Source organism: Dromaius novaehollandiae, chromosome 13, assembly GCF_036370855.1.
Source record: "Dromaius novaehollandiae isolate bDroNov1 chromosome 13, bDroNov1.hap1, whole genome shotgun sequence".
NCBI lineage: Eukaryota > Metazoa > Chordata > Aves > Casuariiformes > Dromaiidae > Dromaius > Dromaius novaehollandiae.
In genome coordinates, this window is record NC_088110.1 from 23,492,685 (window position 1) to 23,519,130 (window position 26,446).

A 26,446-nucleotide genomic window follows, 5' to 3' on the forward strand; every position below is an offset into this window, starting at 1 on the left:
GGCCCCGCACAATGGGGCTCTGTGCGGCCGGGCTGTTTGCCGGATCCCTATGGAAACGGCGGAGCAAACAGGGGCAACTCCTCCGCCGCGGCGGCCGCGGGCTGAGTCACCGGGTCCTTACGAGGCACCCGGCGCGTGGGAGCTGCAGAGAAGCGGGAGCCGCGGGGACGGTCCCAGCCGGTCCCCAGCCCCGAAACGCGCCCAGGGCCGGCGATCTCGGGGATGCTGCGGTGCAAAGCCCCTGTATCCCAGACCGTGCGCCCAGGATGCCGGAGCGAAGGCGGTGCCGGCCAGGGATGCCGGAGCGGGCTGCAGGCAGGGTGCCATGGCGGGATGGTGCCGGGGGGCTGCTCTCACCTGCTCAAGGGGCTCCAGGGACTCCGGCCTCCGGGCGCGGGCGGCAGCGCTGGCCTTGGGGACGAGGCGGCGGCAGAGGCACAGGCAGAGCGACGATGCCAGCAGGATGCCCACGTCGGGCGCCACGAGGCGCGCCGAGTTGAGCACGTCGTTCAGGTCCAGCCTGCGAGGGGACAGCAGGGCACGGGAGGACCCGGGGCGCTTGGCGGGCGCAGCTCCGGCCCCGCACCAGCGCGCTGAGGGGCCGAGCCCGGTGGCACTTGAGCCCGCGGCTCTGCCCTCACCTGGTGACGCCGACATGCCGGGCGAGGATCTCCCAGGTGCTGCCTGCGGGGAACCACGGGGGTGCTGAGCCCCAGCGCGCCCGGCGTGCGGATTCCCGGGCTCGCCAGCCACGCTGCCACCCGAGCGGGCACTGCGGCACCGCTGGCCCTGGTGCACCCGGTGCTGCACCGCGGAGTGGCACGGAGCCTCGGCAGCCCCTCAGCACCCAGCAGGATGGATGCACCAGCAGTGAATGGCACCCAGCTCAGGGATATTGCCTGAGGACAACGGCTCGGGGGTCTGTCCCGAGGGGAAGGGCCCAGCTCGGGGGCTCCCTACTAGGGGCCCCAACCACAAACCTGGTACCCCGCTATCCCCGGAGGGGCCGGCCCGCGGATGGGCGGCGGGAGCCGAGCCTGGCTCTCTGAAAGGGAAACGCTCCCCGCCACCACGGCTCTGCTCGAGCCGAGTCCGAGTCTCCTCGGATGGGAGGAGCGGGCTGCTGCGGCATGCCCAGGGCAGGGGGGAAGGGGGCTGCCCCTCGCGGGGGTCCCCGCGGCGCCCGTACTCACAGCTGGGCCCCAGCAGCTGGCCCAGCACGGGCAGCGTGTAGAGGCATATCTGGAAAACGAACTGGGCGACGAGGAAGATGATGCTGGTTCCCAGGATGGCTCTGAGCAGGCGGCCGGCGTGACCTGCAAGAGGAAACGAGGCACCCCTGTCACCCGAGGGGGGCCAGCACCCCCAGTGGGGCCCGCACGCCGGGGGGCTCAGCCACGGCCACGCTCCAGTCCCCCGGGCACTGCGGTCCCGGCTGCGCTGCCGCGGGCAGGGATGTGCAGCAGGTTCGGTCCCAGGGGGTCCCTGGGCATGCCGGGGGCTAAAGGAGGTTGACCCGAGACAGGTGGGGACCACCCAGAGTGCTTGGGACCCCAGCAGGACCCTGCCAGCCTCCCTGCAAGTCCAACACCCCCCCAAGGGCATCCTGCCTTCCTGCCGCGCTCCTGGGGAAACTGAGGCACGGGGCACCGCAGGGCCACTCTCCCTCTCCTCTGCTCTCCGCCACCGGCAGGGAAGGGGGATTCTCGGCTGCTGGAGCTGCATCGAGGTGCTGCACGTTGGGGGCACGAGGGAGGTGGGGAGCAGAGATCCCCGCGGCCCCGGCGTGCTCCGCCGTCCCCACGCAGCGCCCTCCGCCCCGGCCGGCACCGAGCGCTTCCCCGTCCCCCCTCCGTGGGAAGCCGCATGGGATGCCCTCGCCGCAGGGCAGAGCGCTCCGCTTCCCAGCCCCATCCCATCCTGCCCCGCCGGAGCGCTGCCCGCCGCTGCCTCCCCTTCCCGCGGCTGGAATTTCCCGGGGGCAGCGGCAGCGCGGGAGCCAGCGATCCCCCGCACCGCACCGTGCCACCAGCCCGTCACCTCCCGCCAGCCGCGGCCGAGCCCCCGGCCCGCCCAGCCCCGCGGGCCCCGCTCCCATTTTCCCCGCCGCCGGAAAGGCCGCGAGCGGCCCGGGGCCAAGCTCTCCCTCGCTTGTTTTTTCCTGTAAATCCGCGCGCTGGCTCTCGGCAGCTCCGGGCTCCGACGCCGCGAAAGCCCATGAAATATTCAGAGCGCGGAGCTTTTAGCGACGGCAGTGCCAGGCGCTGCCAGCCCGCACCGCCGCGCAGAGGGCACCGGAGAGGGGCACAGCCCTCGCTGCCTGCCGGGACGGGCGGCCGGGTGCCCCCCTCCCGCTGCCACCAAGCACCCCTGGGGATGCGCCCCGGGTACCCGCCGTGGGGGATGCACCCCACGTGTGCACCGTGGGTGCCCTGCGTGGGGATGTGCCCCGTGCACCCCTGCCCGCCGTGGGGACCTGCCCCCCGCGCCCGTTGCAGCACCTCCCTGCCCGCCCCGCGGGCACAGCCCGGCTCTGAGGTTTCTGGTTAATGAGGCTGGGACGCGAAACTGGCCTTTTCGTAGCCAGAAGCCTATTAATAGCCGGGCCGGGCTATAATTAACGGAGCGCGGCCGCCACACGGAGCCACGCGTCCCCGCGCTGCCCAGCCGGGGCAAACCACAGAGGAAGGAGAGCAGGTACCCGCTCCAGGGCGGCTCGCGGCCCCCTCGCCCTAAGAATAGCCCCCACGTCCCGGGGGCCACCCGCGGGGTGCCGTGCGGGTCCCCCAGCGCCGGGCTCCCACCAGGGCAGTGTGGTCCCCTCGGTGCCCGGAGCCCACCCGGGGGGGCACAGACGCTGGCAGCCCCTCCGGCAGGGATGGGTCGCGGCGCGGCGCCCCGGCCTTACCTCTCGCGGAGCGCTCGGCGGGCCCCGGGAACCAGGGCAGCAGCAGCAGGTAGAGCAGGTACACCAGCGAGAGCGCGTTGAAGCGGAAGAGGCACGCTGGGGACAGAAGCACGGGCAGAGTCAGCACCGGCGCCCCGCGGGGACAGCACCCACGGCGGGGCGGCCCCAGCCGCATCCTCCCCACCCCGGGGACCCGACGCAGGAGAGACCCCCGGGAAAGCAGAGCAACCCCGGGATAAAACAAGCTGGGACCCGGGCAGCGATAACCTGCGGCTCTGCAGAGTGTCCCGGACCGGGTGTGCTTGGGGCGTCCCTGCCCGCCGGCACAGCACCGCGCCGGGGTGCCCCGGGCCCACGGCACAGCGCCGAACCACCGTGCAAACGGGGCCGTGAGCCCCAGGCTCACCAAGCACCCGAGCAAAGCACAGAAGGGAGCACAGGGACAGGGTGGCAATGCCCTGTCCGAGGACCCAGGGACGAGCAAAATCAGCTTTATTCTGATGTTTAAAATAAACCCCTTCCTGTAAGACGGTGCTGAGCTTTGCTTGCCGCTATCACAACGTCATGGTGTCATTTTCCAGCAGCGCCAGGAGCAGCACCCAGCCCGGCACGTCGGGGGACACGAGGGACCCCAGGCACCGCGGTGCTGGCCGGGGCAGCGAGCAGAGCCCCGGGGGGCCCACGGGCCGCGCGGCCAGCCCTGCTCCGGGCACGCCACCCGCTCTCCACCTTCCCCCTCGCTTATTTTTAGCCATAAATTACAGCTTGTTTTCAGGCGCGAAACCGTCGGAGGAGCTGGGCAGGGACCTCTGCGCCGTAGCCGGCACCCTGGGGCTGCCACCAGCGGGGACGGGGCCGCACGGCGGGGACAGGGACAGGGACGCGGCATTCCTGGCGGCCACACGCGCCAGCAAGCTGTGACAGATGCCGGCACCTGCTCCGGCGGGGACGGAGGCGTGCGCTGGGCGAGCTCGCAGTGGCTGCCCAGGCGGGAGGCCTCGGTGATGGGCACGGCCCATGAGGCCACTCTCGGGCAGAGCCAGCCGCATGCTCGGCCCCGTGAGATGCTGCAAAGTCAGCGTGCGGCCAGCCGGAGGGGAACTGAGTCCCCGGAGGGGAACCGAGTCACAGGGGAGCCACAGAGCCCGGCGGCTTTGCTTTTTAGCCACACTGCCGCTACACGCGGTCCCCGGGCAGGGAGGACACCTGTCCCCTACCCCGCGAGCTGGAGCAACATGTCCCTGTGCTCCCCAACTCCCCGCCAGCAGCCCAGGGTCCCAGGGGGTCCCCCAAAAGCCAGGGAGCCTCCAGGGCCACCCAGGGAGGGGACAGTCACGGGAGACCGGCAGTGGGGCGCCAGACTGCCGCGTTGGCTCAGCCGGGGCAGGGCCCGGCTGCTTCCCCGCGCGGCCGTGGGAACGATGTGTCCCGCGGGACCCGGGGCTGCCCGCCACGGGAGCGGGGCAAAGCCCGGCGCCACCGTCGGCCCCGCGCGCCCGGGGGGAGCGGGCCGGGTGCCAGGGACTTGCGCCGCCCCAGCGAGCCGGGCACGGCCCTTCCTGTATTTACGGGTTTCTCTGGGACGGCTCATCCCGCGGCGACACGCACCGGGGGGCCGGGCGGAAGGGGGGGCAGCGCCCGCAGCCCCCCGGCAGCCAGCCCGGAACCCCCATCCAGCAGCAGGGCAGCATGGGAATGGGACGGCACCGGCAATGCACTCGATAGCCTGGGGCATGGGTCCGGCCTCTCCCAGGCACCCACATCCCAGACGGCACCCTGGGGTGGGAGTACCCGGGGCCCCGCTCGAGTCCCCGTGCCTGCGGAGGGACCCGTCGCCCCGCCAGCCGGCTCCCGCCGGTGACCCCAGCCCGGAGGATGCGTCACCTCCCCGCACGCCGGGAGCTGCTCGCTACATTTCGGCAAACCATGATCTCATGGAGCAACTATTCCCCTTCCCGCGCCAGCGGCGACGAGGCCGAGAGGAGCCTTCGCGGGGAGGGCGGTGAGCCGCCGCGCCGGCTGCCGCGGGAGGCATCACCCCCCCCAGCCTGGCCCCCCAAGGCAGAGGTGCCCGCAGGGTCAGCACCAGCCCGGGCAGCGCTTGCCCTAACCCCGCTCCCGGACAGGAGCGCCCAAAGGTGCCCGGGGGACCCGGCCCCAGCGCGAGCTGCCAGCCCCACTGCAGCCACCCCACGGATGCCGCTGGTGAGGACAGGGCCAGCGGGGGCTGGAGCCCCGTTGGCATCACCCGGGCTGGGGTCTGGCCGGCACCACGAGAGACCCAGGGGAGGACAGGGACCGCCAGGCACCCAGGACGAGCACACGCCGCGGGGACCACGCACCCCCAGCCGGGACAGTGCAGCCCTTGAGCCTCCTGCAAACAGCGAGGCTGCAAACCTGTGCGGCCGGGCACTCAGCTGCCCCGTCACAGCACCCCTGGGACCTGAGCATCTGGAGCGGCAGAGTCCAGCAAAGCATGGTTACCAGGAGCAGAGCCGCGAGCCATCGTGGTGGCTCCCAGAAGCACACCGAGGCTGCAAGAGCACCTGAGCAAGCCCCAGGCTTGGCCACGTCCCTGGTCACGGCAGGGGACCCAAAGGCACCCTCCCCTCAGCCCTGCTCCGGCAAATGCAACCGTATTGGGCTGGAGGAGAGTGCTGGAGCCACTGGCCCGAGTCTCACTGGTGGAAGAGGGACCACACTCGGCACGGGGCAAGTGGAGCAGCCCCTGTGCATCCTGTCACCCCGCTGGAGCTGCCAACCGAGCCCGGCGGAGGCAGCACCCGCAGGAGCCTGCAGCCAGGCAGCCCCGACGCAGCACGGTGCTGCTCGCTCGCGCTCTCACCAGCGTTGAGCCCAGCCGGCTGCTGGGGACCCCAGCCCTGAGGCAGAGAGCAGCGGGGCAGCCAGTCATGCTCTGTGGGCAGCCCAGCACTGGGAAAGCTCCTGCACCAGCCTCCCGGGAGCCGAGGAGAGCGGTCGCTGCGGTCCCTGCGCCGGGCAGCCCCTCGGCCACCGGCACCGGGGCGCTTACAAACCTTCGGGGCTCAGGGATGAAACAGGATGGACAGGCCCGGCTGCGGGGACATGCACGAGTTTCTCAGCTTTGCACCCACCTCTCCAGGCAGCTTCCTCGGCACCCGGCCGCAGCTTCCACTGCCGGCGCAGGCGCTTGGCCCCGCACGGACCGGGAGGGAAGCGGTTGCCCCACTGCTGGTGATGCCGATGTCAGGGAGAGCGCTTGCACGGGGAGAGCAGGGAAGCGGTGCCAGGAGCGGAGCAGCCCCGGCTGGGCCCCATGCAGCACCCTGCTCCTCCCAGACCTCCCGCGGGGAGCCGGCCGGGACAGCGCGATGTGTCCCAGCCCCGCGCCGCAGAGTCCGCCGGCACGCGGCCAGCACGGTCCAGGCACCCGGGCAGGCTGCACCCAAGCCGTCAGGGCTGAGCGGGCTGGACCCGCGTCCCCAAAAAGCCTCCCCGCGAGCCTCATCCCCCACCATCGGGGGACTCCGGGGTGGCCAGGACAGCTCTGACGTCGTGGGAGGATTAATCCACCGCTGCAGCCGGAGTCAGCGGCCAGAAGCACTTGAAATATTAACCAAGTTAATACGCAGCGAGGAGGATAAATCACAGCGCCGGGGAGCTCAGCAAGCTGCACTGAGTTTCTTTAAACAGTGGCCTGTAATCTCGCCTGGAGATCTCCCCGCGGCCCCCGCGGCGGAGGCGGCCCGGCGGGAGGCCCGGGAGCTGTGCTGAGCAGCGCTCCCCCCACGCAGCGCTCCCCCCCGCCCCGCGGCAGGGCCAGCCCCAGGGTGCCCGCAGGACGGGACGGCTCCCCGGGGTGCAACCCCGCCCTGCACCCCAGGGCAGGGAGCACCCAGGCACCCTACGGCTCACCCTCATGCACCCCGGGGAGAGCCCGTGGCACAGAAAATGCCCTCGTCCCACCCCAGACGCAGACCCCAGGGCTCACCCATGACCGCTGCCCGCTGCCGGAGCCGCACGCCGTCTCGCTGGTCATTGGCACGGGCACGGCTGCGCGCTCTGCTGGGACCGTGGCCACTCAGTATTAATTAGCAGAGCTCCTTAATTCACGGCACGTGCTGCTATTTTTGCACAGCCCTGTTACCTGCTGTGGCAGCCAGGCAGCTCGGCCAACCGCTTCCCCCGCGGGGACTGTGGCGAGGGCTCGGGGTGCCCATGGTGGCCCCCGGCTCCGTCCCTGCTGGGGCAGCGGCTCCCGGGCACGGCCGGGCAGCAGCGTGGCCAGAGCTGGGGGGTCTTTGGTGCACGGAGGCCCTGGGCAGCGTCCCCAGGGCATCGCTCTGCACCCAGGGCCCCGCGCTTTGCACCCACCGGAGGCTAACGAACCCCGGCCACGAAGGGCACCAGGGCGGCTCTCCCTGCTCCCAGGAGGATGCTGTGCCGCGGGGACAGGGTGCATTTTGCGGTGTCCCAGCAGCTGGGCAGCCCTTCACGGTGGCCCACAGGGACGAGCCCCGGGGCGGCTCTGGACCCTTGCACCCAGGGTTGGGGCCGCTCACCCCAGTGGGGAGCTCCGGGAGAGCCACCCTGGACATGGGGGCACATTTCCGGCTGGATTCCTCGCAAGCCCCAACTGCTCTTTCCAGGACGAGGGACCGGCCGCACCATTTCACCTGCCGCATCCTGTTTTTGTGGAAAAACGAACCCGGCTCCCGCAGGAGGCAGGGGCGGTCGCGGCTCCCCGGGATGCTGCGGGAGCTGCCCCGGAGCTGGCTGCAGCGGTGCCACCGGCCCTGGGAGCAGGACGGGGAAGGCCAAGGGCCAGCAGCACCCATGGCCACCCCAGCCGCTCCGGACAGCCGGCGCGGGCCTCCCGCCACCCGCTTACCTGCCCTCTGCACGGGAGGGAGCGAGCGCGGAGAGGGGTGAAGGGGGCGGCCGTGGCACCGAGCCGGGACCAGGCACCGGCTTCCCCGTGCACCGACGGCCCGGCGCCCAGCCCTGCACCGTGGTCCCCACCAGCAGGGACCGAGGGGACACCAGGACACCACCAAGACCTCAATAACAGTTTCTATGCACCGCTCATGCCACCCTGCCCTGTGCAGCAGCTTCTGCCGGGAGCTCAGCCCGGGGGAGACGGGGGCACCCCGAAACAGGACGGAGGGACACGTGCCGAGGGGCCCGGGGCTTGGCTTGCGGCCGGCACCGCGGGCCAGCCCTGCACGCACACCATCCCCCACGGCCCGGCCCGGCCCTGGGGAGGAAGCAGGAATTGTTTCTCTTGGAGACATCCGCAATTTTTTTTTTTTTTTGAATTTCCCCTCATTTAAAAAAAGCACCTGACCACAGGAGGCAGCCGGCTGCAGCCCACACGCCTGCCCGCGCCTGGGTGCCCGGGCTGCCCGCGGCGCGTCCCGGCGAGCAGGGGGACTGGACCGACCCCCGGCCTCCGCGGAGACCCATCTCCCTGCCTCCGCGGGGACCTGGGGGTTGCAGGGCTCGCGGGTGGCTCCGGGGGGGCCACATCCCACCTCAGCTCTGGGCTCGGGACCCGGGGCCGGCGGGAGGCAAGGAGCTGCCCGAGCCCCGCCGTGCCGCAGGGCCCGGCGCCGAGCTGGCCGGGAGCCGCGGGCAACATCCTGCGGACGTCGGGGAAGAGCCCTAACTGGAGGGGAAGGAAGGCCGGGAGGGCGGCGGGCGGAGGCGGGCTGTGCACAGGGGCCGCTGCTGCCCCGTGGAGCCCCGTGCCTCAGTTTCCCCCGGCATGGGCATGCTCTCCCAGCCCCACGGGCAGCTGGATGGGGCACCGGAGCAGGCAGGACCCCGAGCCCACTGAGTCACCCGCACGTCTGCTCTGATGAGCGGCTAAACAGCCATAACAAGAGCACCTTGGATTTGAGCTCCCCGGACCGAAGTAACCCACCCCCTGAGGAAGCCGGGGGAGCATTGCACCACGCAACTAGGCCTCCGGGAGCCCCCCGGGGAGCCGGCAGCCTCCGGCCAGAGCATCCCGGCACGGAGTGGGGAGCCGGAGGGCTGCAAGCCCAGCGCCACTAAGCCCAGCGGGAACAACGGCACAGCCGGGGTGCCCCTCCGCCCCATGGCACCCAGAGCTGCAGGGGACACGTGCACCCAGCAAGGCAGCACCCGCGCAGCCACCCACCCGCGGGAGGGGGCCGGCGGCTCCCGCGCCCCGGCAGCCCCGCCAGGGAGGCGGCGGTGGGCAAGCAGCGCCCGGACACCTTCCCAGCCCGGCTCGCAGGCAGGGTTATAATTAACCTCCTCACATCCTGCACGATGCACTGAGTCACTCCCCGCATAAACTAGAGCAAATAGAGAAGCTTTTCTCAACAGTCACCAACTTCCTCTGCCAGCAAGTCTCGCCCTGCGCGAGCTGCCTCCGCCGGAGGCCCAGGCAGCCTGGGTCGCGCCTGCGAGAGCCGGCCGGGCCGCGGAAAGCCGAAGCGTGGCGGGTCAGGAGCTCCGCGGGTGCTCACGGGATGCGGCCCCGTGTGCCACCGCGGCGGGTACGCTTCCCTCGTGAGCCCGGGGCCACGGCGACATGGTTATCGCTGAAGTGCCTTGCGGCTTCTCCCAGCCACGGATGCCCTGCGAGGCACCGCAGCACCCGCCGGGCCGCCCGCGCCCGGCACAAGGAGGCCCTTGAACAATCCTGTTTACGGAGCGCCGGGCTCCCCGGCCCCGCGGAGGTTTTCCTCCGCGTCTGTTTAAAGGTAAACTGAGAGTCCCCAAACACGCTTCCCCGAGCGGCCCAGGTTCAAAGAGCTGATTCTTGTTCTGCAAGTTGCAGGACACGGGTATTTTCCAGGCTAGTAGCCAGATGATTGCCTAGGTGGGTGGTGCATCTGTCTTCAAAGGCCAGCATTGCTTAAAATGGCCTTAGAGCAGCTTTGGAGTGACGAATCTGGCTTCGCGGAGCCAGAGGCTGCGGCCGAGGTAGGTGTCCCGCTCCCCATGGGAGCGCCCGCAGCCTCCGCCGTGGCCCCGGGGCCGGCCGCCTTGCCGGGACCCCCGCGCCCTCCTCGCCCCCAGCATGAGGCTGGGCAGCCTGGTGCAAACGCACCTCCATGACAGTGGCCCCGTCTCCCAGGAGCAGCACTGCGAAACGCGGCGGAGGAATGTGTGCCCTTCCGACGGCGCAGGAGCGGGCAGGGCCGCACCCGGGCGGGAGCGGGGGGCCGCAAGGGTGCCCGGCACACCGAGCCCGCTGGCGGCCGGCTCTGGCCTTCAGTGATAAAACTTGCAAAACACCCGCTGCTCTGACCTCCAGGGAGGCGGTTTCAGCCCTGCCTGGCTTCCACGCGGCTGTGGTTAGTGGGTGCTACTGGGACAAGGGTGCCAGCGCCCGCAGGGCCGCGGCTGGGGGGCTGTGGGAGCGGCTGGTGCTCCCCCCGGGGCGGCTCTGCTGGGGGCTGCAGCGTGTGCACGCCCGGGAGCCGGCACCCGGCGGCTCAGCACTGCGCCGGCAAGGGAAATTTTGCTGCATTTTCAGGATCGGGCGAGTTCCCAGGCCAGCGCTCCCGCAGGCGGCGAGGAAGAGGAGCCGCCCCGAGGCAGCGCCCCCGGGCTCCGGCCGGCTCCCGGCTCCGGCGCCCCCTTCCCGGGCCCGGCAGCGGCAGGACGGGGGGGTCGGTCCCACGGCAGAGCCGCAGCCCCCGAGCCCGCCGCGGGATGCCGGGGCTGCACCGAGCCGCTCACGGCAGCGCCGCGCTCCCGCCGGCCGCCCCGAGCCGAGCGGGGCCGCGCTGCCCCGCCGCCGCCGCACCGGGGGGGCCTCGGCGGCCCCCCAACCCACCCCAGCTTGGGGGGGGGGGGGGTCCCACATGCCACAGCCAGACTCACCAGGCTGCAGCCGCCCCCCGCACCCATGGGTGGCCCCGGCACACAGGCTCCCCCCCTCCCAGGACACCGGGGGCACCCACGAGCCTCGGCACAGCGTGGACAGCGCCCCCTCCTCGCTCCCCCCTCCCCCCCCCGCCCCGCCGCTCGGGGGCGCCCCCGGCCGGGCCGATACAAAGTAGCGCCGAGCGGATACAAAGTATCACGGCGGGGGGGGGGACAAGGGGGGGGGGTCCCGCCGCGCACGTGCGCCCGGCACTCACCGGCCAGCAGCGCCAGCGGCAGCAGCAGCCAGTAGAGCCCGGCGCAGAGCCCCCGCCGCTCCATGGCTCCGGGCGGCCGCGCTCATTCCGCCCCGCCGCGGCCGGGCAGGGCTGGGCAGGGCTGGGCAGCGCGGCCGGTCCCGGAGCGCAGCGCAGCGCCGCTCCCGCCCCGCGCCCGCCGCCTTTATAGGCACCGCCGGCGGCGGCCGGCCCCCTCGGCGGGCTGGTCCGCCCGGCCCGGCCCGGCTCGGCGCGGCGCGGCGCGGCCCCCGGTACCACCTAGCGCCGCCCGCCGCGCACTGCACCGCGCCGCACTGCTGACACGAGTTGGCCGGTCTCAGCCCTCGCCGGCGGCGGCGGCTTGGGGGCGCGCGGAGCGGGGGCGCAGCCCCTGGGGCGGCCTCCTCGGCGGGGAAGGGGCCGGAGGGGGCCGCGGAAGCTCCTCGCGATGGAGGGATGAGGCGGGGGCCCTGCCGGCGCGGCCCCGGGCTGCCCCCGCGCTCCCTCCGCCCCGGCGAGCAGGCAGGTTGCAGGCAAGGGCGTTTGTGGCAAAAAAAAAGACGGTGCGTTTCCTGTTTGCTCGTCATAAAAAACCCGGCGCTGAGGCTAATTGAGGCTGAGTGCTGCGTTCAGGGCTCCGGGGTTAGTTAATGTCCGCAGAAAGCTCTGAAGCCGCGGCAGCGGGGTGGGAATGTCACGCGCTCCCGTAGCTCGCTGCAGCGGGCTACCGCGTGCTGCCGGAGCGGGGTGCCCCGGCCTGTCCCCCCCCCCCCCCAAGCTGGGTGCCCTGACCCGCATCCCTGGAGCGGGATGCCCAGTCCGGCAGCCCATCCGTGCGGGGATGCAGCCGGGAACCCCCCCGCAGCCCACGGCGCCCGGCGGCGCGGTACCAGCAACGGCGCTCAGCCGTGACGGGAAGCGGCAACCCGTGAAATTCTCCGCATTCTTTGGCTTTCTCACGTTCGTTTTCCAAACACGCTTAATAAACCGGCACCCGCTGGCGCGGGGCAACTCGCTTCCCGCCTCGCCGGGCTCCGCTCCCTTCCCTGGGCTCCCTGCAGCTTTCCGAGCTCCTCTCCCGCCGGCCGCCCGCTCCCACGGGCTGCCCGAGCCCCCCAGCGCTGCGGGCCACGCCGCCCGCCCCGTGCCCCCTGCGGCATCTCCGGGCGCGGAGCAAAACCCCGGCAGCGGCCGCAGGGCGAGGGCTTGGCCCCTCCGGCCGGCAGGCGTTGCCGCATCGATCCTCGGGAGCCGGGATCCGGAGGGATTCACCGAAGTAAAACGTTCTTCGATGCCCAGCCGCAAAGTCCTGCATTAACGGAGCGGCCGCGAGCCCGCAAAAGCCGGGCTTGGCGATTGCAGCGGCAGCGCTCCGGGCCGTGAGCCGCCATCCGGAGCAGAGGCCGGCGTGGCAGGGAAAGGCGGAATGATGGGGACACGCGCCCCGCTCTAGCCCTGCGCTGCTTTGCCCATCCCGCGCAGGCTTCAGGAGAGGTGCTGGGGGGTGGCACAGCCCCCGTGCCTCCTTCTCCCGCGCTCCCGGGGGGGGGTTGCATTTCGGCGTGGGGCTGGAAGCGGCTGCGGAGCGAGTCGTGCAGCCGGTCCCCGCCTCAGGGGTTGCGCGCTGGAAATTGCAATCGCTTCTGCAAGCTGTTTCCGGCTGCCCGGATGGCCCTGGGGATCGCAGAGGGGCGATCGGCCTGGAATTCCCACCCCGGCGCCCGGCTGCGGGAGGGAAGCTGGGGCGGCGGGTGCTGCGGGCGCCAGTCCTCGAGCGAAGGGCCGGACACGCCACGGTGGTGCGGGAACACCGCGGGGTGCGGGAACGCTGCAGGGGTGCGGGAACGCTGCAGGGGTGCGGGAATGCCGCGGTGCCGGCGGCACTGCAGGGACCCACGGCAGCGCGGGGGCTCTTGCTCCGGGGTCGGGCAGCGCGGAGGAGACCCGGAGCCGGGCGGGGAAGGCCGGGGAGGCCGAGCCCGGGGCCTTGGTGCCGGAAACAAGCAGCTCAGCCCAAAGCGCGCTGGGGACAGCAGATAAGCCCAGAGGCAAGCGCCGGCCCAGGGGCCGGCCGGGCTGGGGCAGAGCTGTTCCGGGAGCTGTTTGTGCACCTCTCCCCACTGCCCCAGGGTCTCTGAGACCCCGGGGCCGCGGCTGGCGAGCAGGGCCCGGGTTAGGTGTGCTCTGAGAAGCCCCCTCGCACCCCGCACACCACAGTGGGGGCTGATGCTCCCCGGCGGGGTTTGAGGCACCATGGTGGGGTCTGATGCATCACGGTGGGGTTTGAGGCACCATGGAGGGATCTGATGCACCATGGTGGGGTCTGATGCACCACGGTGCGGTCTGATGCATCACGGTGGGGTTTGAGGCATCACAGCGGGGTCTGATGCACCCCGGCAGGGTCTGATGCACCCCGGCAGGGTTAGATGCACCACGGTGCGGTCTGATACACCATGGTGGGGTCTGATGCACCACGGAGAGGTCTGATCTACCATCGTGGGGTCTGACCCACCATGGAGGGGTCTGATGCACCCAGGCAGGGTCCGATGCACCACGGTGGGGTCCGACGCACCACATTGCACCAGCCAATGCCTCACAGAGCCGCGGCTGGTGCAGCAGGGCCGGCAGACCCCGGCCAGGCACGCCCTGCCCCACTGCCCCCTCCCCCCCACCCCCCCAGCGCCGTGCACAGCCCCACTGCCCCCCCCCCCCCCGGCCCCCCTGCCAGAAAGCGGCGCGCGCCTTCAAGCGCCCAGTGACGCCAACGCGGTCCCCGGCGCGTCACGTGACGTCGCGCGGCAGCGGTGCGCGGCGGGTTCCCGCCAAGTCGCGGACAGGGTTGCGCGGCGGCGGCGGCAGCGCGCACGTGGCGGCGCGCCGGGACCCGTCCCGTCCCGCCCCGCCCCGCCCCGCCCCGTCCCGCCGGTGGCCGCGCCCGGTGCCGGCCCCGCGCCCTCGGCCGCCATGGCCCAGCTCCGCCTCACCGATTTCTTCGGCCGCACAAAGGCGGCCGCCGGCGCCGACCCCAAGCGCGGCGGCCGCCGGTTCAAGGCCGCCCTTCCCGAGCCGCCGGTGAAGCGGGAGGCGGCGGCGGCCGGTGTCGCGGCGGCGCTGAGCAACCAGTCCCCGGGGCTGCCCTCCTCGCCGCGCACCCCGGCGCAGCCCGGCAGCGGCACCCCCGCGGCGCGGACGCCGGCGGGCAGGAAGCGACGGCGGCAGGAGCTGGAAGAGGAGCCGGGCACGGCGGAGCGGAGCGGGAAGTCGGCGCGGAAGAGGCTGGAGCTGCGCGGGGACGCGGGGCCGGGCCCGCCGGCCGCGGTAAGGAGCCGCCGGGGCCGGCGCTGAGCCTTTCCCGGGCTGCAGCCCCCGGGGCTGGCGCAGGGAAGGCCCAAACCCGGGGCATCGTGCTCGGTGCAGACGGCCGGGGGTCGCACCCTGCGCCCCAGTGCAGGGGCCTGGGCAGCAGCGCGCCCCGCTCACCCTCGCCGCTCTCCCGCAGGCTCCCAGCCCTCCGGCCGCCGCTCGCCCCCCGACACCCTCCTTGCCGGACAAGGCAGCGACGACCCCGGCCAAGGCGACCCCCGGCGCGGGGCAGGACGGTGGGGCGCAGCCAGGCCCCGCCATGCCAGGCCGGAGCAGAGGCTTGCAGCAGGTACGGCTGGGGGGGTCGCAGGTGCCGGTGCCCCCCTGGGGCTCGGGGAGCGCTGCCCGCGCTGGGCGAGGTGACCCTCAGCGCTCCGTCGTGTCACCCCCCCCATACCCTGCTCCCTGCAAATGCAGGAGCTAGAGAGAGGGAGGCCCCCACCGAAAGGGGTGTTAAAGATGCAGCAGGTCTCGCTTGCAACTTGGAGACGCGCTTGGTAAAGTTACTGGTGTGCTGGGCTGGATCTACCCATGCTACGTGAATGCTGGTGCTCAGCTGCCCTGGGGCTGCACGGGCCTGGCAGCGGCGGGGCGGTCAGGCAGAGCCTCCGTTATCCCTTTTCCGGCGTTTCCTGGGCTGTGTTTTCCTGTCTGTTTGGAAATCCCTCTTCCCAACCTGTCTCCCCTTCCCCACCCAGGAGAACGTGGCCGAGCTGAAGCGCCGCTTGCAGAGGATGAAGGCCCTCGCTCAGCTCGCTCAGCTGCCGTCCGTCTCTCCCGAGACCGGCGCCGACCTGAAGAACCGTCTCCAGCGCGTGCAGGACCTGGAGCTGAGGATCCACGAGAGGAGAGCGGAAAACAAAGCGAAGCTGGAAGCGCAGCCCCCGAAGGAGACCGGCAGTTCAGCTGCAGAGGCCAGGTGAGAAGCAGGTTTGGGGAGCAGGAAATTCCGTGACTGCACAGCAAATGGGTGCGAAACAGAGCAGGGTGTCGCAGTGGCCAGCACAGCCCTGCTTCGCCGTTCCCGCCTGCCTCCTCGGCGCAGTCAGCTGCGGTGCAGCTCTGCGGGGCTCTTTCCCGCTCCCTGGCAAGGAGGGGGCCGGGAGCAGCGGGCGCGAGGGCAGGGCACAGGCTCTGCAGAGCTGCTGGCAGGTCCCTGCGGTCCTCGGATGCCTGAGTGGGTACATGCAAAGCGCTTCTTGGAAGCATCGTCAAAGCCATCCCGAGCGACGGCCTGACTTGCCCGCTCAAGCCAGCACTGCCCTGGGTGCGGTGGAGGTGGCCGGAGAGCCGCTTCGTGGTGCAAACATGGGGAAGGGTCTTGCTCTGCTCTGGGCTGTGGGACAGCCACGTCTGTGGCTGGATGGGCATCTACCTCCAGGACTTCAGAGGATGGATTATGAGACCCAAGTAGCTGCAGAGGTTGCTTGGAGAAGACTACAGTGATGGGGGGAGGAAGGAGACCTCACCTAAGTGGGGTCAGCATGGCATGAGATGCTGGGCTGGGAGGTCGGTCCCAACCCACGGTGGGACGCTGAGCCTGCCCGTCCCGGCCTGGGAGGTTGCAGACCCCCGCCGCAGGCGTGCGCTCGGAGCCGTCCCGGACACGTGCACGGAGCCCCATGGCGACTGCCCTAGGGAGCCTCACGCGTCTCCTCTCTTCCCCGGCAGCGAGAAGGCACCCGCCTACCAGCGGTTCCACACCTTAGCTCAGGACGTCCCGCCGGGGCTCACGCTGCCCTACAAGTTCAAGGTGCTGGCGGAGATGTTTCGCAGCATGGACGCCATCGTGGGGATGCTCTTCAACCGCTCGGAGACCGTCACCTTCGCGAAGGTCAAGCAGGGGGTGCAGGACGTGATGCACAAGTAAGTCCAGCGTTGGGAAGGGAGGCGGGTGGCCCTGGGAGGAAGGGCCCTGCCAGAAGAGCGGCGAGGCCCTGTCTTGGTGGGAGAGGCGGTTGGAGGCACCGTGATAACGGGCCTCTCCGTCCTCCGCAGCCCAGAGGTGCTGCGGGCAGTGCTGCTAACTGGCCGCACGCGTTGGTCTTGCTGATCCCCCTCGGGCTCCCGTCGGGCCCCCAGTTGAAGCCGCCGGGGTGGGTTCCCTGCTGTCAGCCCCGGGCGTTTCTGACCGTGCTTCTGCCCCTGGGTGTTGTTGCAGGCAGTTTGAGGAGCGGCACGTGGGCCAGATCAAGGCCGTGTACCCCGCGTCGTACAGGCTCCGCCAGGAGAAGAACATCCCCACTTTCAGCAGCAGCATTAAGAAGTCGGACTACCAGCTCACGCTAGAGCCGGTGCTGGGGGAAGGTGGGTACCTGGGGTCCCGGAGAGCTGCGGTGGGCTCGGAGCGCCTGGGTCGTGGTGAGGACCTTCGAGGCCCCAGGGAAGCTCTCTGCACGCTGGCTCGCTTTGCTCTGGTCCTTGAAATAATCTGACTTGTAAGGTCCTGAGCACACTAGAAGTGGAAAACACTTTTGGGGAGTGAGAAGGTTGAGCAGCAATTCTGGCAGCGAATCAGCCCAACAACAGGTCTCTGGTCCTGTCCTTGAAGAGGCCCTTGAAATTTGGGTCCGACCCAGCCAGCCGCAGCGTTGCTCTGCTCTGCTGAGATGCTGCAGCCTGGCAGCAGGCGACCGGCTTCACGCCCAGCCCGCGGTGTTGCGGGGGCAGCCGCGAGGGCCGCGGAGCCCGGCCGTGCCGCCAGCTGCGGGTGACGCTGGAGCCTCTCTTTGCAGAGGAGAGGATGGACGGGCGGCCTCACTTGTCGGCGTCGCGCCTGCTGGAGCGCAGGAAGGAGTTCAACCACAACCTGGTGCACATCGTCAAGCAGCACCACAAGGTGAGCCTTGCCGCGCTCGGCGTCCTCGGAGCTGCCGCCTTGGGCGTCCCCTTGGGTCACACCTTCACCCGAGGCACCACTGCTCGCTCCTTCTCGGGGCGCTGCTGGGTTTTGCCGTGTCGGGGTCTGGGATTCCTCCAGTTGCTATCTAGAGAAGTGGCTGGGAGGACTGGGCGGGCATCCAGGCTGAAGCACGGCGCGGGCCACGAAGCCGCTGGCTTCTGAGGATATTCTTGGCAGGCAGGCGTGGGTAGGGAGCGTGGAGAGCCGAGGCAAAGATCAGGAAATGCATCATTTGAGAGGCCCGGGCTCGAATCTCCTGGCTCTGACTTTTCTCCGAGCCTGCTGCCACGTAACGCTGAGCCGTGCTGAGAGCGTGGTGCTGCCCCGGGGCAGCGGCCGGACCCCTTACCTGGCTCGCAGGTGCGTAACGCGGCTCTCGCCCCGCTCTAGGCGTTCATGGCCTCCCTCAGCCCCCCGATGGCGGTGCCGGACGACAAGCTGATGCGCTGGCATCCCCGTTTCAACGTGGACGAGGTGCCGGACATCACCCCGGCGGAGCTGCCGCGGCCCCCCCGGGGCGACAGGCCCACCACGGCCCAGGAGGTGCTGACCACGGCCCGGGGCATGATGACCCCCAAGGTGAGTGGCAAAGATCTCGCTCCAGCCGCGGCCCTGACGGGTGGCAGACCTCAAACCTGCCGCCTTCCCAGGAAGATGTTGCTGGATAAACCGGGAAAGGTTCAGAGCCTCCAGACTTGGAGTGCTGGAAGAAGTAGGCGAGTGAGGACTTCAGCATGAAGGTTCCTGCTCCGGGCGGTAGTGCAGGCCTGGTTGCAGCTAGAGAAGTGCTTAGTACTGACTGTTGGGTTGGGAGAGGGGATGAAGTGCTAAAAGCTGCCCCTGTTGCAGGGAGGGTGGGTCAGAGCCGTGCGAGACGGGGGCTTTGGGCCACTAAACCTCAGCCAGGCCGGGACCGGGGGAGTCGCAGGGGCTGCGGCGGAGGGGAAACTTCTCCTTCCTCCAGCATGAGCAGCTCCCAGATGTAACCCAACGCCTCCTCTCTCTTCCACATGAACAGATGGAAAAAGCTCTTGCCAACATGGCCTTGAAAACAGCTGGAGCAAGTGTGGGGGAACCGGTGGTTTCCAGCGCGGCGTCCCCTGCCAGCACCTCCAGCGCGCTGAGAGGGGTGTCCCAGGCCCTGCTCGAGCGGGTGAGTAATCCGGTCCTGGCAGCAACCGCGGCGGTGGTGGCCCCGCCAGAGGGGACCTGCGGTGCCTGACCCGTCCTCTCCGCTCCCCAAGATCCGGGCGAAGGAGGCGCAGAAGATGCAGGCGCTGATGACGCGGGCCCCGCAGCAGGAGGAGCGGCTGGCCATGCTGGGGCGGCTGCCGGCCATGGCCCGCGTCCTGCGCAACGTCTTCGTGGCCGAGAAGAAGCAGGCGCTGACCCTGGAGGTGGCTTGTGCCCGCATGACGGACAGCTACGACACGCAGATGTCTGCCGGTACGAAACGGGGCGACTTTCCCTGCAGCATGGGCAGCTCCTCCTGGGGCCTCTCGCGTCCCCGCTTTGGCCGGCCAGGCAAAACCCTTCCCGCAGGGTCCCTGCACCCCGGGGTGGCAGCGAGGGTTTCGGCCCCTTCCAGCTCTGACGCGGTTCGTCATGTGCAGGGCCACCGGGTTGCCTCTACATCCCTTCCCTGACGCGAGGGAAGCTGCCGAGTTTAGGCAGCCCTTAAGCCCGGCCTGAGGGCGAAGCCAGCCCTGGCGCGTTGGGCCTGGGAGGAGCGGCCGTGGGTTGGCGCGAGTAGAAACGGCCGCAGCCCATCGCGGGCAGCCGGGTCCGTGCCGAGGAGGGGGAGCCTTAACCATCTGGGCGATGCTTTAACCTGCTGGTTCCCCGCAGGGGACATGGAGAAACACCTGCGCCTCTTCGCGGAGCTGCTGCCTGACTGGGTCAGCGTCCACGCCATCAGGACGGACACCTACATCAAGCTGGACAAGGGCAAGGACCTCAGTCTCGTTGCGGAGCGACTCGCCCGGGCAGCGAAGGAGGCAGAAGCCCCCTGAGCCCGCCGGAGGGCTGGGTTGTCTCGCGTGCGACCTGCACTGTAGACGTAGCAAACTGCGGACAGCATCCACAGGACTGGTGGGACTTTCGTAGGCTGATGGGAGCGTCTGAAGGTCCAGGAACTGGGAGGCTTGTCCTTGGGGATGTCTGAGGTCGTGATGAACCGGCCTCCACTTTCCATACGTCCTCTGCCGCGGTCCATCAGGATGTAACTCCCCCAACCCTCAAGAGCCCTGAAGGTGAAAAACCCTCGATCCCCTGGTGCCACCAAAGCTCCGAAGAGGAGCTAGCAACCTCTTCTTGCCTTACCCTGTTCTCCTGAAGGTTTGATGCAAGAGCTTTCTTCCATTAACTGAGTCCTGGTGGGGTGGAGGCCGGACTGGGCACGGTGAGAGGGTGACAAGGATGAAGAAGTGAGAGAAGTCACAAACTGGTGATGTTTTAGAGCTCTGGGCCTTGTTCTGTTTTTAAGGGAGGGAAACACAACTCCAGCTCTTGCTGGAAATGACTGCAGGACTTGTCAAAACATCTTTGTATTAAATGTTTTAAATATAGCTGACTTGGGTTAACCCTGTGCTCTTCCTCCTTGATGTGCTCCGCTGGAGCAGCGCAGCTCGCCAAGGCGAGGGCGCGTGGGGAGGGGCCGGGTCGTCATCCAGCTCCTGGCGGAAGACGGGCTGGAAAAAATGAGCAGGGGTTTGCAGAGACCTGAATGCAGCTTTTGTAAATACAGCTTGGTCCCGGGCAGCGGGGGAACTGCGGCACCTCTCCTGCGGGAGAGGGAGGTGACGACACCGAGGACACGCAGGGGTGGCTTTCTCACGAGGGGAAGCCCCAGCTACTTGCAGGGGGGAGAGGGACAAAGCCTGGGGCCACCTCCCACGGCCGAGGAGGGTGCAGACCTATGAGCCTGGGGCACCAGGTCGCTGCACGCTGCGGGACTGCCACCCTCAGCAAAGGAGCTGGGGGCTGCCTCGTCCCATCCCTGTGCCCCAAAACCTCGCACTGCTCCCTTCCTACCTGTCTTCCTAGGGGTGCCCTTCATCCCACCGGAGCAGTGACCCCGGGGTGGGGGGCTCAGGGAAGCACCCCCACCTGCAGCACTGTCAGGGGGAGCCCAGCGATGCTGCCAGAGGAGAGCCATCGCCTCGGCCTCCTCCAGCTCGCAGGGGAGCCGCGAGCCCCCTTCGCCCGGGCTGCCGGAGGAGGGTTACACCCAGCGCTGTTGGTGGCCGTGCAGCTGCTTTCTGCCGCTCCTTGGCCTGGAAATGATTTTCCCCCTGCTTTGCAGCCGGGAAGGGGCTCCGTGGGCCAGGCACGCACACGGGGCACTGCCGCGCTCTGCTCCTGGCCCGGGCCGGCTGCCAAAACCCGCGCCTGGGAGCAGACACCCCCCCCCCCCCCCCCCCCCCCCCCCAGGGACCAGCGCTTCTCAGCGCTGAGCACCACCGCGCTAGCCGTCCCGGTGCTGCGTGAGCTTTTCAGGAACCAGGGATAAAAATAGCCACAACAGCTCTTAAAGTGCAGGACAGGGAAGATGAGCCTGCGAGCTGTGCTGGCCCCGCGCCGCCAGGCTGGACCCGAGCTCGCTGCCAGGCACGGAGGAAAAACACCCAAAAGGAGCCGGGCAGCGCGGGCACAGCCTCGGTGCTCCAGCGACAGCACGGGATGTGCACAAACGCCACTAACACCTTCAGCTACTGCAAGAACAGCTTGGAGACAGCTTAAAAAAAATAAAAGTCAGCATTTATTTTATCAGCGAGTTCAACCCCTGTAAAGCCGGGGACGCCAGCCCCGCAGCGTTTTCAGGCACAGGGCAGCTTTGGCACACGGGGATGCATCCGCCCTCGTGACCGAGCCCACCCGTGCCAGAGGGACGAGCACGTCCGCGGCCGGGGGGGCCCCGGGCGGACAACATGCAACTTAGCCCAAAGGCAACGCTGGGCCTAGCAAGGCTACCAGACTGCTCCTGCCCTCAGCAGCACCGTTCTCACTTTGGTCTCCTTAAAAAATAATAATAATAATAATATTAAAAAATAAATCGCTAACCCTGCCTCTTGCTCTTCTTCCTCAAAATGACCAGGCTGTTCCCTCTGCCCAGAGGGATGAACTCAAAGAAAGGATTCTTACACCAAATGGACCTTAACCAGAGGCTCAGAAAATAAACAGGACTTGGGTTTTTACAGCACCCGCTCGGCCTCCCGCCGCAGGCGGCAGGTCCCCCGGCCCGGGGCAGCCAGGAGGGGACGTGGGACGGCCCCGACCCGGTGCCGCGGGACCGCCAGCACCTCAGTCGTACTGCAGCAGCGAGTAGAGCGGGAACGGCTGGAGCTTCTCGGAGCCTCGCAGGAGCTTGAGCTCGATGATGACCAGGCACTCGAGGATCTCCGCCTCCAGCCTCCCCAGCAGCTCGCAGGCCGCCCGCATGGTGCCTGCGGGACACGGGCGCAGCAGAGCCGTCAGCGCGGCCGGGCCGAGCGGAGCACCGGTTTTCCCGGCGGGAGCCGGGGCCGCGCACGCGGGACGCCCGCCGCTCACCTCCGGTGGCGAGCAGGTCGTCGACGATGACCACCTTCTGGCCCGGCTCCACGGCGTCGCTCTGGATCTCGAGCTCAGCCTGCAGCAGGGAGCGAGCGGCCCCGCGGGGAAGCGCGCTGCAGCCCCCGAAAAGGCACGAGCGCGTGCTCGAACGGCGGGGGGGGGGCGCGTGGGACTGCGGAGCGGGGTGGTGGGACCAGCCCCCCGGCACCACCCCGCAGCAGACGGCCCCACGAGCCCCTCCAGGCCGGGCAACTCAGCACCATGCCCAAAAAAAGGAAAAAAAAACACCCCACAGTGCAGGTCACACGCACAGAGCACGTGCACAGCTCGCAGCGGAGCACGGACACCCCACCACCACCGCCCCCGCCAGCCTGGGCCCCCCCCGGCGTTACCTTGCCGTACTCAAGGGTGTAGGAGACGGACTCCGTCGGACCGGGCAGCTTCCCCTTCTTCCGAATCAGCACGAAGCCGATGCCCAGCCGCTGCGCCAGAGGCGGGCCGATGAGGAAGCCGCGGGAATCCAGGCCTGCGGGAAGCGCAGCCGCAGCAGCACGTAAGAGATGCTCATGCGGCTTCAGCTAGACGATGCTTGTCCTTTGCATGACATCCCAGTTTTACCTTCCTGTATTCAGGGGGTTGCTGGAAGCGATTTGCTCTTACAGTCGCTTCCGCGAGCTAAAAGCAGGACGGCACGCTCCTGCACGCTCCTGCAGCCGCCCGGGGCTCACACTCACATGCCTCCCTGCACCGGGACATTTTGCCTCCGTTTTCTCCCCACTGGCCATTTTCAGAGATAAGCTCAGTTACGCGGCAGTATCAACGCGGCCAGGCCGCCGGGGACTCTGCCCTGCCGCGGGACGCACCGCTGTTATAGTCAGCGCTCGGGACCGGGCTTGGTCCGGGCTCGCTGCACTTTGGGCCCTCGCCGAGCCCAAGCGCTCCCTCTCGAGCGCTTTATCCTCGGTGTCGCGCGCGGCTGCGCTGCGAGACGCTCTCACTGCAAAGGCTGCTTTGGGTGGCTGGAAAAGGCCTTCCGAGAGGGAAAACCCGCTGGGACGGGTCTCCCGGCCGTGGGCGCTGCACTGGACTGTGCAGGCGGCATGGCAGAGACCTTCGGCACTAACTGAATGATATATATATATTTTTTAAACAAACAACACATTGAATTATGAAATTGCCACTGCAGTGTCATCGGGTGGCATCTGCCACATCCAAAACCAGCTTGCAGCCGGCACGGTCTGCGCTCTGCCCGGGGCTCGAGGACGCTGCAGCAAGCACTCACTCACCTGCGATTAAGTCGATGTGGGGGAAAGAGGCCCTCAAATGAGCTTCCAAAAGGTCAATCAAAGCCCTGAAAGCTGCCGGGTCCTTCAGCAAGGGGCTGATATCGCTGCAAACGGAGGACCAGGCGTCAGCTGCCCCTGGGGCTGCTCTGGCTCCCAGGAGCACCCAGGATGGAGACCTCCCAAACCCGCAGGGAGCCCAGGTGCAGCCTGGCCAGAGCCAGCCCCGTGCTGCCAGCGTGGGTGGGAGCAGCTCGCGGCTGCCCGGAAAGGGACGGAGCCAGCACAGCCCCCGCCGCTGCCCCAGCTCGGCCCTGCCCTGACACCAGCCCCAGTGCAGCCCCAGCCCCAGTGCAGCCCCAGCCCCAGTGCAGCCCCTGCACCAGCCCCAGTGCACCCCCAGGCCCACTGCAGCCCCTGCACCAGCCCCAGTGCACCCCCAGCCCCACTGCACCCCCAGCCCCAGTGCAACCCCTGCGCCAGCCCCAGTGCACCTCCTCCCCAAACGCACCCCAGCTCACGTGCACCCCCTGCTCCCATCCAAATCCACCCTCAGCCCCAGCCCAAATGCACCTTCAAACAAAATGCACCTCCTCTCCAAATGCACCCCCCGCCCAAATGCACCCCCCAGCCCCAGTGCACCCCTTACCCAAATGGACCCCCCCACCCCCCGTGCACCCCCAGCCCAATTGCACCCCCCACCCCTCGTGCACCCCCAGCCCAATTGCACCCCCCACTCCCAGTGCACCCCCTGCCCAAATGGACCCCCCCAGCCCAAATGCACCCCCAGCCTCAGTGCACTTCCTCCCCAAATGCATCCCGAGCCTCAGTGAACCCCCAGCCCAAACGCGACCCCCACCCCAGCCCCAATGCACCCCCCAGCCCAAGGGCACCTCCAGGGCACCCCCAGCCCCAGCGCACCTCCTCCCCAAGTGCCCCCCCACCCCCAATGCACGCCCAGCTCCCGTGCCCCGCCGGCCCCGGCCCCAGCCCCCCCCGGTCCCCCCGCCCGCGGCGCCCACCGGAAGAGCACGCCGGGCACCGGGAAGTCGGGGAAGGGCCGCACGCGCTCGCGCACCCGCCGCAGCCGCTCCTCGCTCATGGCGCCGCCGCTCTGCGCAGCCGCCGCCGGGCGCCACGCGACGCGACGCGACGGGGCGGGCGGGGCAGCCACCGCGGGGCGCGGCCACCGCGGGGCCAGGTGCCTGCGGGGCGGGGAGCCCGGGTACCCCCGGTGCACGGTGCCTTGGTACTCCGGTGCAGGGAGCCCGGGTACCCCCGGTGCACACAGCCCAGGCACCCCTGGTGTGCGGTGCCTTGGTACCCCGGTGCTCGGAGCCCGGGTACCCCCGGTGCACGGTGCTTTGGTACCCTGGTGCACGGAGCTCAGGTACCCCCGGTGCACGGTGCTTAGGTACCCCTGGGCACAGAGCCCAGGCACCCCTGGTGCACGGTGCCTTGGTACTCCGGTGCAGGGAGCCCGGTATCCCTGGTGCACGGTGCCTTGGTACTCCGGAGCCCGGGTACTCCCATTGCACAAAGCCTTGGTACTCCTGGGCACGGAGCCCAGGTACCCCTGGTGTGCAGTGCCTTGGTACCCGGTACACGGAGCCTGGGTACCTCCGGTGCATGATGCCTTGGTACCCCGGTGCTCGGAGCCCCGGTAGCCCCAGTGCACGGTGCCTTGGTACTCCGGAGCCTGGGTACTCCCAGTGCACAGAGCCTTGGTAGCCCGGTGCACGGAGCTCGGGTACCCTGGTGCTCGGAGCCCGGGTATCCCTGGAGCTTGGTGCCTTGGTAGTCTGGTGCCCAGAGCCCGGGTACTTGCGGTGCATGGAGCCTTGGTAGCCCGGTGCACAGAGCCCAGGTACCCCCTGGGCACGGTGCCTTGGTAACCCAGTGCACAGTGCCTGGGTACCCATGGGCACAGAGCTCAGGTACCTCTGTGTGTGGAGCCCTGGCACCTGGTGCATGGAGCCTGGGTACCACCTGGGCACGGAGCCCTGGCCCCCCTGGTGCAGAGCCCTGATCCCCCAGCGCACAGTGCCCTGGTTCCCTGGTGCGGGGTGACCCTGCTCCAGCCCCGCGTGCCCGGGGCAGGGATGCCAGCAGCTCCACGCCAGGTCTGGCCGCAGCAGCTTGGTGAAAGGGAGCGCTTGGAGCCCCTTTGCCCTGTGCGGTGCCTCACGCAGCCGGCTCGCAAGCACTGGACTCCCTGCTCATAAAGCCTCTCTCACTCCGCTCTTCCCTTGTCAGCACTCACGAGCCCTGAATGGCATTTTGTGTTTGTTGGAACTGTTGGCTTGGATTAAGCTCATCAGGGAAGACAGCGCGAGCCTGAGTGCCCTCGGTTCGGGGGTAAGAGCTCGGCAGCTGTTGGTGTCGGCTCATTTGTGCGGTATGTCAGGGCAGCTCTCAGCTCCCATCTCCGGGAGCGTGAGCAGCAGTTGGCCTGCGAAGGCCGTTGTGGTCAGGAGACGGAGTGCTGAATGAGTGCAGGGCTCCTCGTACATTAGCAAATACGACCTGGACGTGGTCCCAGTGCAGCCGGTACGACCCCCCGCTGACGGCGAGGGCAGTTCCCGCGCCCCTGGGCCACCCCGGTGCCGCTCACTGGTGGCTGCAAAGGGAAGACCCGCTCCACCCCTTGGAGCAGCCGTTGTGTCCTACCTTCGACACGCAGTCGGTACGGGCAGCGTGCCGGCAGTTATCCAGCCATTTTGCTGTGATCCGGCGCAGACCTGCCTGCCCACGGGCCGGGCGCTGAGGGCTGCAGCATCCCGGCATCTGGACCGGTCGTTCCCAGCAGCCGCGGGTCCTTCCCGCTGGGGGATGTGGCCCTGGCGCAGTCGGAGCGGGAGGGGAGCTGGCCTGCTCCGTGGCTCGGCCGTGGTGGGCCAGGGCTCACGGGACGCTGCTTGCGAGACACCGGAGCCTGGGCACATCCTGGCACCGCTCCCCTCGCCGCTGTGCCCGACCTGCCCGTGCCGGCGTGGTTTCCAGCTCTCGGTGCAAACGTTGAGAAACTGTTCGCTGAATCCCCTGCTGCTCTGCTTCCTCCTACTGCACATATAGAGGGCTATAGGGTCTCCTTGGCACAGGGCACCTGTGTGATGGGTGCCCGCCCGAGGCGCAGAGGCGAAGGTCAGTGCAAAGGTTGCTCCTGGAAAGCTCCGGGCTGACACACAGCCCGCGCAGGAGGAGGTCGCCGGGACTGTTCACAACCGTTCCCTCACGGACTAAGATTTTCCCTGAAGTCAGATTATCTCTCTGGCACCAGAAAATCCTCTCTAACAGCTGTTCCAGTGAAACGGCCACGAATGAAGCA

The 26,446-nt window shown here is 69.2% G+C and overlaps 3 protein-coding genes across 4 annotated transcripts in view; 1 reads left to right on the forward strand and 2 right to left on the reverse strand.

Annotated features, from left to right (window-relative positions):
• Window positions 1–11,208, reverse strand: part of PIEZO1 (piezo type mechanosensitive ion channel component 1 (Er blood group)) — a 27,754-nt gene extending 16,546 nt beyond the window's left edge. For both annotated transcript variants that reach the window (XM_064519808.1, XM_064519807.1), the window contains exons 1-5: window positions 11,017–11,208; window positions 2,909–3,004; window positions 1,194–1,316; window positions 642–684; window positions 358–520 (exon numbers count right to left, since the gene is read on the reverse strand). In XM_064519808.1, coding sequence (XP_064375878.1) covers window positions 358–520; window positions 642–684; window positions 1,194–1,316; window positions 2,909–3,004; window positions 11,017–11,080 — 489 coding nt within the window. In that variant the 5' untranslated portion in view covers window positions 11,081–11,208. The remainder of the gene's footprint in view (window positions 1–357; window positions 521–641; window positions 685–1,193; window positions 1,317–2,908; window positions 3,005–11,016) is intronic.
• Window positions 11,209–13,905: 2,697 nt separating this feature from the next.
• On the forward strand, window positions 13,906–19,863 carry CDT1 (chromatin licensing and DNA replication factor 1). The gene is made up of 10 exons (XM_064519811.1): window positions 13,906–14,334; window positions 14,516–14,668; window positions 15,078–15,298; window positions 16,051–16,245; window positions 16,541–16,686; window positions 17,115–17,218; window positions 17,672–17,860; window positions 18,300–18,434; window positions 18,526–18,727; window positions 19,130–19,863. Exons 1-10 carry the CDS (start codon window positions 13,981–13,983, stop codon window positions 19,291–19,293), a joined length of 1,863 nt encoding a protein of 620 aa, XP_064375881.1. The 5' UTR covers window positions 13,906–13,980; the 3' UTR covers window positions 19,294–19,863.
• Window positions 19,864–21,018: 1,155 nt separating this feature from the next.
• APRT (adenine phosphoribosyltransferase) lies at window positions 21,019–24,287 on the reverse strand. Its single transcript, XM_064519810.1, has 5 exons — window positions 24,141–24,287; window positions 23,122–23,225; window positions 22,228–22,361; window positions 21,833–21,911; window positions 21,019–21,726 (listed from the first exon to the last, which is right to left on the reverse strand). Exons 1-5 carry the CDS (start codon window positions 24,218–24,220, stop codon window positions 21,584–21,586), a joined length of 540 nt encoding a protein of 179 aa, XP_064375880.1. The 5' UTR covers window positions 24,221–24,287; the 3' UTR covers window positions 21,019–21,583.
• Window positions 24,288–26,446: the final 2,159 nt, after the last annotated feature.